Source organism: Paralichthys olivaceus, chromosome 11 (genome assembly GCF_024713975.1).
Source record: "Paralichthys olivaceus isolate ysfri-2021 chromosome 11, ASM2471397v2, whole genome shotgun sequence".
NCBI classification, from domain to species: domain Eukaryota; kingdom Metazoa; phylum Chordata; class Actinopteri; order Pleuronectiformes; family Paralichthyidae; genus Paralichthys; species Paralichthys olivaceus.
Window position 1 is genome coordinate 8,125,093 of NC_091103.1, and position 11,270 is coordinate 8,136,362.

General features: G+C 42.2%; 1 protein-coding gene across 6 annotated transcripts; it reads left to right on the forward strand.

Annotated features, from left to right (window-relative positions):
* The first annotated feature begins 615 nt into the window (after nucleotides 1-615).
* Nucleotides 616-10,977, forward strand: LOC109645562 (von Willebrand factor A domain-containing protein 5A-like). Of its 6 annotated transcripts, none has more exons than XM_069534465.1 (20): nucleotides 616-840; nucleotides 2,519-2,563; nucleotides 3,170-3,372; nucleotides 3,479-3,701; nucleotides 5,290-5,456; nucleotides 5,561-5,675; nucleotides 5,765-5,940; nucleotides 6,028-6,116; nucleotides 6,217-6,361; nucleotides 7,048-7,127; nucleotides 7,206-7,320; nucleotides 7,417-7,575; nucleotides 7,858-7,961; nucleotides 8,531-8,751; nucleotides 8,886-8,939; nucleotides 9,234-9,305; nucleotides 9,776-9,949; nucleotides 10,278-10,447; nucleotides 10,575-10,698; nucleotides 10,804-10,977. In XM_069534465.1, the coding sequence occupies exons 2-20, from the start codon at nucleotides 2,524-2,526 to the stop codon at nucleotides 10,875-10,877; spliced, it is 2,505 nt and encodes an 834-aa protein (XP_069390566.1). In that variant the 5' UTR covers nucleotides 616-840; nucleotides 2,519-2,523; the 3' UTR covers nucleotides 10,878-10,977. The 6 variants fall into 6 exon arrangements, with proteins under 6 accessions (XP_069390566.1, XP_069390568.1, XP_069390570.1 ...); XM_069534467.1 differs by having other exon boundaries at nucleotides 9,779-9,949; XM_069534466.1 differs by having other exon boundaries at nucleotides 638-1,425.
* Nucleotides 10,978-11,270: the final 293 nt, after the last annotated feature.

Genomic DNA, 11,270 nt, shown 5'->3' on the forward strand with positions numbered 1-11,270 from the left:
ATGCAAAAACTAATGGAAATAGTATCAAGATACTTGGTGGAAGTGTAATGTATGGGTCATGGAAGAACCTTTCCCTTTTAGTGTGGATCTAGGACTTTTTTTCACTTTCTTTAACGGTACTTTTTTTTTTTTACATTTACCCAGATTTTGCAGGGAATCATTTATTTTGTCTGCAGAATTGGGTCCGGACTTTCTCCAGATTTCGCAAGATCACTTGTTTTTGTTTATTGCACATCGACACTTGTGTCAGCTCTTCTCACCAAAAGCTCACTTAATATTTTTGAAGGTGTCTTCTACTTGTACGGCACCGCTTTTTCATTATCGTGCCCACTCGATCCTGATGAATCCTGCGGAGGATCCCCTGCTGTGATCTCTCATCTGGTCCCCCGGACTTTCTGCAGACTTTTTAGGGGACTGACCAGAGAAAATTCTTTGAAAGTCTGGAGGCTCTCACTAAGACATATGTTCACACATACAGCCCCTGCGGAGAAAGTCCCGAGGATCTCCAGAGCTCAGCATAACAGCGAAGAGCAGCACATTCAGAGAGTGTGTTCATTCCTGTCCTCCACCACTAGGCAGTGATGGCGTGCATGTGTGACAGGTGAGATATAGAAAGTGAAAGTGCTGCCATGTCACGGACTGTCCTTATGTAGTCTGTGCTTCTGCTCTGATAACACGCGCAGCCACACCTTTCTGAACAGAGCCCCAATATCAACTTCAAGCTCTGCAGTCATAACCTCGAACGCACCAGCAGGCGTGACTGGCACTTTTCTCTCGCTGCTTTCGAGACAAGACTTTTCCTCGTTTCACACGTTTGTCTGCACATCCAACACTGAGCAGGTAAACTGCTGCTTCTTCTCCGGATTTATACATTTGTAGATTTAGATTTACGCGTGTAGTACAGAATGACGCAGATACATGACAATAACGCAATTTACGGAGTTGTAGACGTCACACTGGAGCTGGAGACGAATGTCAGTGGTAAAATATATCGCTGCAATGTGGCGTTTACAAAAACCCGATGCCTTTTCCCACTTCTTTTACGATCCGGAACTTCCCATCAGACTGGTGATGCATTCAAGTGTCTCTGTGACTGCTCCACCTAACGTCACGAAACTGGACATGGCGACTGTGACACGATGGACGAAGTGTAACTGATTGTGAATTCAGTTTTATTTGTTGAATTGCGCAGCAAAGTTAATTGTAGCTGAGTAGACTATTAAAAAAGATCCCACTGTCCTTCCTTTTTAACATGGAGGAGCTCCTATGTTGCCAAACCCACCAAACTCCATTAAAAAAAGTTGCAATTCAATCATTATAAATACAATTAATTCAAAGTCTAACTCGAAGTAATGAGGATTTATTTCGACGAAACTGTAATGGATTATTGCTGAAACTGTGGAAAGACGACCAAGGATGGTTTGAGTAAGTTTTATTCAATTTCTGTCGACTTAATACTAATTGTGTTTTACGATGATTAAATTACTGTTTCTTTAAATGAGTTTTTTAAACTTTGGCTAGTGTCAGAAAACTGAGTGAGTCGCTAGATGCACAAGACAAACGTGGTGTTTAACTTGCCCAGCAGCTGCCTGTTCACTCTACACATGCCACAAAATCAATCAACTGTTTTGTGTGATAATGTTATTTAATGTAATCTTTTTAAAAGTTCAGTGTGTTAAATTTAGTGACATCTAGTGGTGAAGTTGCACGTTGCAGGTGAATAGCCGTCACCTCGCCCTCCCTTTCCAAACATGACAGAGAACCTGTGGCAGCCTTCAGTTGTCATAAAACTCAAGAGGTGTTTAGTTTGTTTAAAAAGCATGGCGGCCTCCATGGAGAGGACCTGCTGCCTGATGGAAATATGGCCCAAGAATTGCAATGTGCCTCAACCGGTTGGGTAAGAGGACAAATATAGGGGAGAGAGGAGAGGTGGGTGGAGAGGGAGGAGGGGGAGGGGGGAAGACACAAGACAGGCAGAGACAAGCTGCAGTTGTGTAACAGTCATATAACTGGTTGTTATAATGAAACTCATAATAGAGATGCTTATAGATGTAACAATGGTATTAGTATAAGCATCAGTTATTATTATGTTTTTTATAATCATGATAATAACATAGCGTCAGATGTGGACCCTTTAGCTCTGGAGTCAGAGAGACCTGCAGAGTCAGAGAGATAGGGTAACACAAACTTTGGAAGTTAAACACATGAAGTAATGTGATAAAAACACACAGGGCCCAGAGTAGAGACGTGCTCAGTACATGATGGGAGTTCCCCCAGCAGTATAGTAGCAGTATAACTAAGGGATGGCTCAATCAGCTTTAAATAGTAGCTTCTAATGTGAACTTGTCAAATGTTTAATTTTGTCAAATACAAACTGCATGTCCAATGTCTCATAGTGGTTATAACCATAATTGCAATAAAATGTTTTTGATGACATCCATGTTAAGATATTCACTTCATAACACATGCAATGCAAAACATCATAAGTCCTTAAATGTGCTTGTTAATTGTTTCACAGATACAATGGAGTGCTGTGGACTACTTACTGCCGAGAAGGAACCAGGTACAGAGCGTTAATGTAATGTAGATAATAGAATCCTGTTTTTCACTTTATTAGACAGACGCTTGTTTAATATGGATATAAAAGAATGAAATGAGATGTTCTGAGGCTGGCCTCACCGACGCTAAAGTAGCCACTTTTAGCACCTGCGCTCGGCTCACACACGCCCTCTTCAGTTCTGGCTCTCTCCTGATCCACACTTCCCTTCGCAGATTTAAGCCACGACAGTAGTTTATTTGTTCTCTTCATTGTTAACCACTTCCACCTCTTCCCATCACAGCCTGTAGGCTACCAGCGGCGGATAACAGTCAATATCAGTTGGAATGCTACGTACAGCTACCCAGAAGCACTTGCAAACTTTTTTAAAGTATTAACTTAATTTGTATCTCCTTGCGTTTTCTTTTCATCGGTTGTTAAGATATTTTCTTCTATTCTCATATGTTGGATAGTATTTCATGTTTTAAATTTATTTTATTTTATTTATATTTAATCAAGTGATTCTTTTGCGTACTACTAGAGGGAGCCCGTACCACACTTTGAGAATCACTGCTCTAAATAATACATAAAAGTCCTCAAGTCGTCTGAATATTGTTTTCGTTTCTTGCTCAGTTCCCCTGAAGAGCATTGAGGTGGAGCTGGAGGTGAGGGACCATGTGGCGACAGTGGTCTCCACTCTGAGCTACGAGAACAAGGAGGACAAACCTCTGGAGGCTGTTTTTGTCTTCCCTCTGCCTGGAGACGCTGCTGTCTGTCACTTCAGTGCTCAGATTGGACAGACACAGATTATAGCTGTGGTTAAGGAGAAACAGCAGGTTAGCTGGACAGTGACGTCTCACTCACTGTGATGGATCTTAAAGAACACAGATCTTAAAGTAAAACACAGAGAATGTTGCTCACGTGTGTCGTCTGTGTCTTCAGGCTCATGAGGAGTATGATGATGCGCTGAGCTCCGGTCAGCAGGCCTTCCTGTTAGAGGAGAGCGAGCAGAGTCCAGATATATTCACTCTGAGTGTGGGCAGTCTGCCTCCAGGAGAGAGCGCCTCCGTCAGGCTGGAGTACGTCACTGAGCTGGCTGTGCAGGCGGATGACGGGCTGAGGTTTTGTCTGCCTGCTGTGCTCAACCCTCGCTACCAACCTCAAGGTAGGAGGGCCAGCTAGAACGTTTTGGTTTGGTGCACACCAAACTGCGTCTTGTTTGTCACTGTGTTAGTGTCAAGTACCAAGTGCACCAGAAATTACTGTTACCTAGCAACTACATAATGTAACCAAAGTATATGAACAGTACTAAAACTAAGTTATAATGTTGTCATATCACAGTTATCAATCATACAGCAACCAAAAAGATCCTCAGGTTTTTATGACAGCAGACATTGGAAACACAGAGGTGCCAAAATGAAAATGAACCAACCTACCATGCTAAATAATCTCAGATTTTTGAGCTTGAATTTAATATAAAAGAAATGGAAATCATGATATGGCAAACATCCAGCTGAAGTTGTAGAGCCAGTCACTGATCCTAATTTGCAAGCTAAAGCTTAGCACTGGTAACTGCTCATGGTTCTGCATGTTTCATGTTGTAAGCCACCAGCTTCACACACCCTTCCAACTCATTCAAGCTCCAGTCATCCCCTGAGAGTTCTGGTGGCTAGCTAGCATGTTAATAAGATGAAGAATAGAAATGAGATAATGTTTTAGGCAGCGAAATGATTGTTTGAGAAAAAAGAGGCTCTTACTCTAAGAAGTATGTTTAACTCTGTTGTCCATTGACAGTTAAAATAGAGAAACCAAGATGTGGTCATTCCTACCTGACATCTGTCATGTATATTTCAATGTATTTATCTTTATTTACAATATAATTGTTTATTTACAAATGTTAAATTCTGTTAACTATTTGGTGTGGCTCCTGCATTTGTGCTGTGGCACATTAAGCTGACATAGCACAAATGCAGCAAACTGCAGTCAAATCAATACCCTGACTGTCCTCCCCAACCTTGCCTCACTTTGTACTATTTTTCCAAATTCTTTTTACCTCAGACACATAAGAGAGTTCCTAATAAATCATAAGAGTAAGAGTGGACCATGAGAGGAGGTGCAGAAACTGCATGCTCACCCCTCAACTTTCCTCCCAGGTGTAGGACCAGAAGTGCGCCTCACTTCTCCTCTTTTGGCCAAGGTTGCTCAGTCTATTCTCACTTGAACAGCGTTCTTGAATTGATTTTAGTCTGATCCCTTGTCTGGGACCAGTTTACCCTAAGAAACCCCTTGAGTAGTTGCATAACCTCTGAAAACGCAGCTCCCAAAAAAGTAAAACTTTATTGAGCCCCTGAGATACAGGGTATAGACTGGAATATGTCAATTCCCCTGATCATAGGGAGGCTGAGTTCATCCTGAGATGCAGTGTGAGAAGCTCAGACATCAGTTTAAAGTTGCTGCTTCAGGACAACGAAAGGAGCCAGTTGAGTTTCTTTAAGCATCTGATCTCCCAACTGTGAAGAGACCCAGCAGCAATCATGCTGGAGTGTATACACCATCTTGCCTGGGAACACCTCAGGATCCTTTAAGAGCAGCTGAAGAAGGTAGCCTGGAGAAGGATATCAACCTTTATTATTTGCTCCTTGAAAAATACAGTGTTGGTATATTTCTGTGCATCAGAGGTCCTTCGGCTCATTGTTGCCTTTGTTGACAGCAATGAAGGCTGTAAAGGAACTGCTCACTCCTATTGTTTACAGGTAGTGGAGGTGCCAGTGTGCAGGTGACCTCTGTTCCAGCCTCTCTGGTTCCCTACAGTCTGTCTTTTTCTGTCCGAGTGTCGTCTCCTCGTCCAGTCTCTAAAGTAGAGTCCAGCTCCTCTCTGGAGCCTCTCCAGTACCTCAACACGGAGCAGACCCAGGCCACGGTAGGTAGACTGCTCCCATGTCTGCTGTGTGTGGTTGTTCCTCAGCACTGAGAGCTACGTATATAACTGTGTTGATATTTATGAGTGTGCTTTGTGAACTGCAGGTCAAGTTGGCTGCAGGACACAAGTTTGACAGAGATGTTGAGCTGCTGATTTATTACAAAGATGCTCACCAGCCCACTGCTGTGGTGGAGGCAGGACAGGCCTCTGCTGAACCTGGTGAGTGAAAACTAGTCAGGTTGTTATTGCCCGACATTGGGAGTTGTTCATCGTCATCATCAGACACGTTGGAATAAATGATGTTTCAGGGAGTCTGATGGGTGACCCAGTCGTGATGCTGAGCCTGTACCCTGAGTTCCCCCAGTCTGTGATGTCTTCACTCGCCTCATGTGGAGAGTTCGTGCTCCTACTGGATCGATCTGGGAGTATGGGTTGTCCGATGAGTGGCGGCAAGCAAACGGAAACTCGAATTGCCAGTGCAAGGGTATTCAGCAAGTTTAACTCTATCATCAAACCTTTCATAGTGACTCTCACACAGTTTTCTTTACCATCTTGTCTCTGCTTTCCTCAGGATACTCTAATGCTCCTGTTGAAGAGCTTACCAATGGGCTGCTACTTCAACATCTACAGTTTTGGCTCGAGCTTTCAACACATCTTCCCGTAAGTCACCTCACATCCACACAACAGATCTCTTCCTGTCCTTGTTGTTAATGCTTGTGAATGTGTGTTTGCATGTGTACATGTATGTGTGTGATGGCAGTAAGAGTGTGGAGTACAGTGAGAAGAGCTTAGAAGAGGCTCTGAAGACAGTCCAAGCGATGCAGGCGGATCTGGGAGGAACAGAGATCATTGAACCCCTCAAACACATTTACAGCCAGCCCTGCATTCCCAATCAACCTAGACAAGTAATACACACATACACACACAAACATACTTAAACACACACATGAAGTAAGCAGTTGTACGAGAATCAGTCTCTACCTAATTGAACGACACCAGTGGCTCAGCTCCCTCTCCACCATAAGAATCAACCACATACATTACAGCTGATGCAGCACTGATCTGCATGCCTATTTCAAGAACATGATCTCAAGATAATTGATCTCCCCCATCTGGGGCTGTGACTTGCTAAAATAGAGCATTCCGTCATGTCCTGGTCTAGAACAGTCAGTGTTATGTAGGTTCACACTTCAAAAGAGCAGAACAGTGGTAAAGAATATACAGTATATGGAGACTGTGTGTGCAGTGATACTGGGTAATGTCACTGGCCTATTTAGAGCGAGCAATGGACTTGAAACTATAGATTTAACAGACAGGTTTAAGTGGTCTGTATTTATGTAGCACTTTTCTCATCTTGATGATGACGACTCAAAGCACTTTACAGTACACAAGTCCATCTCCCATTCACACACAAATTCATACAGTGCATCTATGTCCCAAGTACAGTCTTGAGCATGTTGCAATGGTGCGTTAGAAGCTTACAGTTACCACATCTTTCTCATTGTTCTTCTTTCTCATTGTTCTTACTGGATGTCATGTTACTGGGTGAGCTGGTATGTACAGTAACTCCTGTCAAAACTCTCCTCCTCAGCTTTTTGTCTTCACTGACGGAGAGGTGTGCAATACCAAAGAAGTGATCAATCTGGTGAAGAAGAATTCAGGTTCCCACAGGTGAAACCACAGAGTCCTGCTCACAGTGTGTCCCATGTTGTAGTGCTGTCTGTAAACCTCTTAACACCTGTGTTGTAGGTGTTTCTCTTTTGGCATCGGGGAAGGGGCCAGCTCTGCTCTTATCAATGGGTTGGCCAAGGAAGGAGGAGGTCATGCTCAGTTCATCACAGGAAGTGACAGGATGCAACCCAAAGTAAGACAAATACCACAGATGGACAGGTTTCAATAAAAATCTACTCTTACTAAAGTCGTTCTTATGTCTTAATTCTTTATATTTTCCTCTCACCAGGTGATGCAGTCACTGAAATTTTCTCTCCAGCCAGCAGTGAAGGACATCTCAGTCAAGTGGGATTTGCCAAATATAGTGTCTGTCACTCTTCTCTCTCCACCAATCACAGCAATTTTCCAGGGTCAGAGGTCACTGATTTATGCACAGCTCAGCGGACAGGTAGGAGCAGAGAGTCTGAGATCAAATATCAGTTGCTATGGCCAGAAATTCATCATTGCTATGTCATAAATAATCGATAATTACTCACACTTATATCATACTGCTATCTCATGCTCATATATCATATGTAAAAGAATTCTACATAGTGATTTTTAAGGATATTATGTAAGGATGCTTTCGTGGTCTTTCATGGTCAGGTGTAAGGGTAAAAAGAATAATAAGTTAGATTTCTTCATGTAATTGTGAAGATGGGATTGTCTTGTGACACTGATGTTTTCTCAGAGTTCAAATGCAGCAGAGGGCTGTGTGACGGTGAAGTACAGCCTGGCAGGTCATCCCTCTGAGAACAAGCTCCACTTCACTCTCAAACCTGCAGAGGACACTGGGTAAAAAAGCAGCATCACTTTGAATTACATGCTGACTTTACTGTGTGATCACCTGTATCCAGGGGTGGGGTCAGGGGGGAACCAACCGCTGAAGTGCCCCTGTCCTGTTACTCTAACAAACTAGTGGTATTTTTCAAGCTCACAGTGTGCTTGAACAAAATACAAAAAATAAATTTAATGTAGTTAATATGTGGCCTTGCTCAAAACTATAGAGCTAACAGAAAACAATGAATGTCTTAAATGTGCAGCTTTCTGAATCAGGAATTGTGCAAGGATATTGGGTGTAGAATTGCCCCCTCTGTGTAAATTTATGGCTTCTTAATAGCCCGTGATTTCTCTTTTGGAGAGTCAGTGATGGACCATCATTCGGTGATTTGGATTTATAGAAATATAAAGTAAGCTTTACTCATGCTGCAACTCTCTGTTCAAACCTGAGAGAGAACTACAAGCCAGACTCGAACCCGACAGACATTCAATTCAGTTTTTTTTTGTGGGTCCAAACCTGACCCTGAGCCAGATGTTTTCCCTGGGAAACCACACTCCGGTTCTCTCCTCCGTCCTTTCTGCAGATTAACAGTCCACAAATTAGGTGCTCGGACTCTGATCCGTTCCCTGGAGATGGACAAGGGAGATGGCGAGGGACAGTGTGATGAGGGGGTGAAGGAGAAGGTGGTAGAGCTCAGTGTCCAATCAGGAGTGAGCAGTTCCTTCACAGCCTTCATTGCTGTCAACAAAGGCAACAATGAGCCGATTCAAGGACCTCTGATGCGCAGAAATATACCAACACCCAGTGAGTGTATTTTTCAATGAGCAAATAATTAACTGCTGTAAAACTTAGTAACATGGATTTGCTGCAAGTCTGCACAGTACAATTTTCAGTCATCAATGTTTTTTATCATCTATAGCCACTGTTTTTGGTTTCAGTGATGTGGTCGATTTCCCAGTCTTTTATGGCCTCTGCTCCTGCTGTACAGTATGGTGATTAAGAAGCTCAAGGGCTTATTCCCAAAGTTGATAATCAATACATGTATACTTCTTTTTTCATTATTGAAGGTATCTCAAATGTGTCCTCCAATAAGTCTCATATGTTGTGTCCTAGTATCTAGAAACTGATACTAGACTGATACTAAACTGAATGCTGGTTAGGTCCTTCAGCTCATAGAGCTAGTAAGTTAACCACAGCTGGGCTGTAACAAACTGTTTCACTATTAGAACCATAAAATGCTATATATAAATTTGCTGTTATATCAACTCATTTCTTCTGAATCAAAGGAAATAAGTTGGGATCGATGCCGGTGCTCAGCTGGGCTTGCTTTTCGATAGATTCTGCTCCTGCTGTACTCGGTGAGTAAGAAGCTCAAGGGCTTCGTGATCACACACTGGTGTAGTTCTACATCTCATGGGCACAAAAACACATGTCCATCACTTGATATTTCATGTTCAGGCATTCACCCAGTAGAAAACTCCCTAAATAAATTGTATAAGGAAACTGCCAGTTGAACCATTACAATTTTTATGCACATTAGTTGGCAACAGCTTATCTGCCTTACTTAAATATATATTATATATTCTTCCCAAAGTTGATAATCAATAAATGTACACTTCTTTTTTCATTATTGAAGGTATCTCAAATGTATCTTCCAATGCAGAACCATTTGTTTCTCATATATATTTTGTTCACCAGCTGAGAAATGTACATCTTGATTTGTCATTGTCCTGCATTAAAGAGCTATGCCATTGTGCTGGGTGACATCTTGCCTCACCATTAGAGTGATGGCCAGTGGATTTATTGTCACACCACTCTGCTCTCCCAGTAGCTTGTAAGAAGGGAGCAAGTTCTCAAGCAAAGTCTGGCGGCTTTTTTCCTGGTATCAAGAAGAAATTCCAAGCTGTGGGGAAACAAAAAAAATCTTCGCTGGGAATGAGAGCTGCCCCCCATCAGGCTCCAAGACAGGATGGGATGTCCAGCTCCATGTATGATTCAACTTGTAAGTAGACCAAACCTGCCAAACCTCCATTAATGATGTATTTTGTTCTTATTTACTCTGCCTTCATCAGACTGGTATCCCTGTAGTAGCCTCTAGTGAGTAGACTAATGCATTTTGTAGTCTTTTGTAGGCATTTTTGATCAGGCAGAAACAAGTGAATCATTACCTACAGCAAGGGGGTTATGTTTTGGTCTGTCTTCTCCTGGAACATTAAGAGATGTTTTTCAACACTAATTCATGGATCTTGATGGAGATATGAAAGCCTCAATGATTAAGTGATGTAGCTATGGGATAAATGGATAGATGTTCGTATTCTTTTTTTCTTCAGACTCAAGTCTTGGAGAAAATGACTGCACCCTATCCATACAGCCACCCAGAGACCCTTTGCTGCAGCTGGTGTCCCTGCAGAAGGCATCTGGCTGCTGGTTGCTTGATCCGGATCTGGCTGCTGTACTGGGAAAGACCAGCGAGGAGGTGGAGAACACAAAGCCTCCATTGGTGTGTTATTATCAAAAATTATGACACAAATGAATAAGGGGTTCTTGTTTTAAAATTATGCAGTGATATCATATAAAGTTGTTCATTTGAAAGTGATTATTTTTAAAATATATATTTGCTGAATTAGGTGAACCAGGCAGTGTGGGCCACCATTCTGGCTCTGATCTGGCTTCATGGCTTCAAGATGGATGCAAAGGAAGAGTGGGAGCTTCTGGCTATGAAGGCTGTGTCCTGGCTTCGTGCTCAGAACGGTAATGATCATAATATTAAGAGCTAATCTGTTGTTTTTATCAATGCATGCCAGGTAACATTAGCTCCTGATGATTTGTATTGTGTTTTTCTTTGTTTTTTTCCAGCACCATCAAAGTGTGTGGAAGCTGGAAACACACTGTTGGGTTGCAATGTGCAGAAAGATGCCCTGGGGCTCTGAGGATTTAATTCAACTGCAGTTTAACTCTTTTGTATTGCTGCGCATTTTACAGCATTTATTTTGTCTAACTTCAACCCAACAATAAAGTCTTGTTCTATCACGTTTTTCGTTTTCATTTGATGTTACCCCTGCAATGGAGGTTATGTTTTCACCCGTCTGTTTGTTGTTTTGTAAGCAAGATTATGCAAAAACTAATGGAAATAGTATCAAGATACTTGGTGGAAGTGTAATGTATGGGTCATGGAAGAACCTTTCCCTTTTAGTGTGGATCTAGGACTTTTTGTTCACTTTCTTTAACGGTACTTTTTTTTTTTACATTTACCCAGGTTTTGCAGGGAATCATTTATTTTGTCTGCAGAATTGGGTCCGGACTTTCTCCAGATTTCGCAAGAT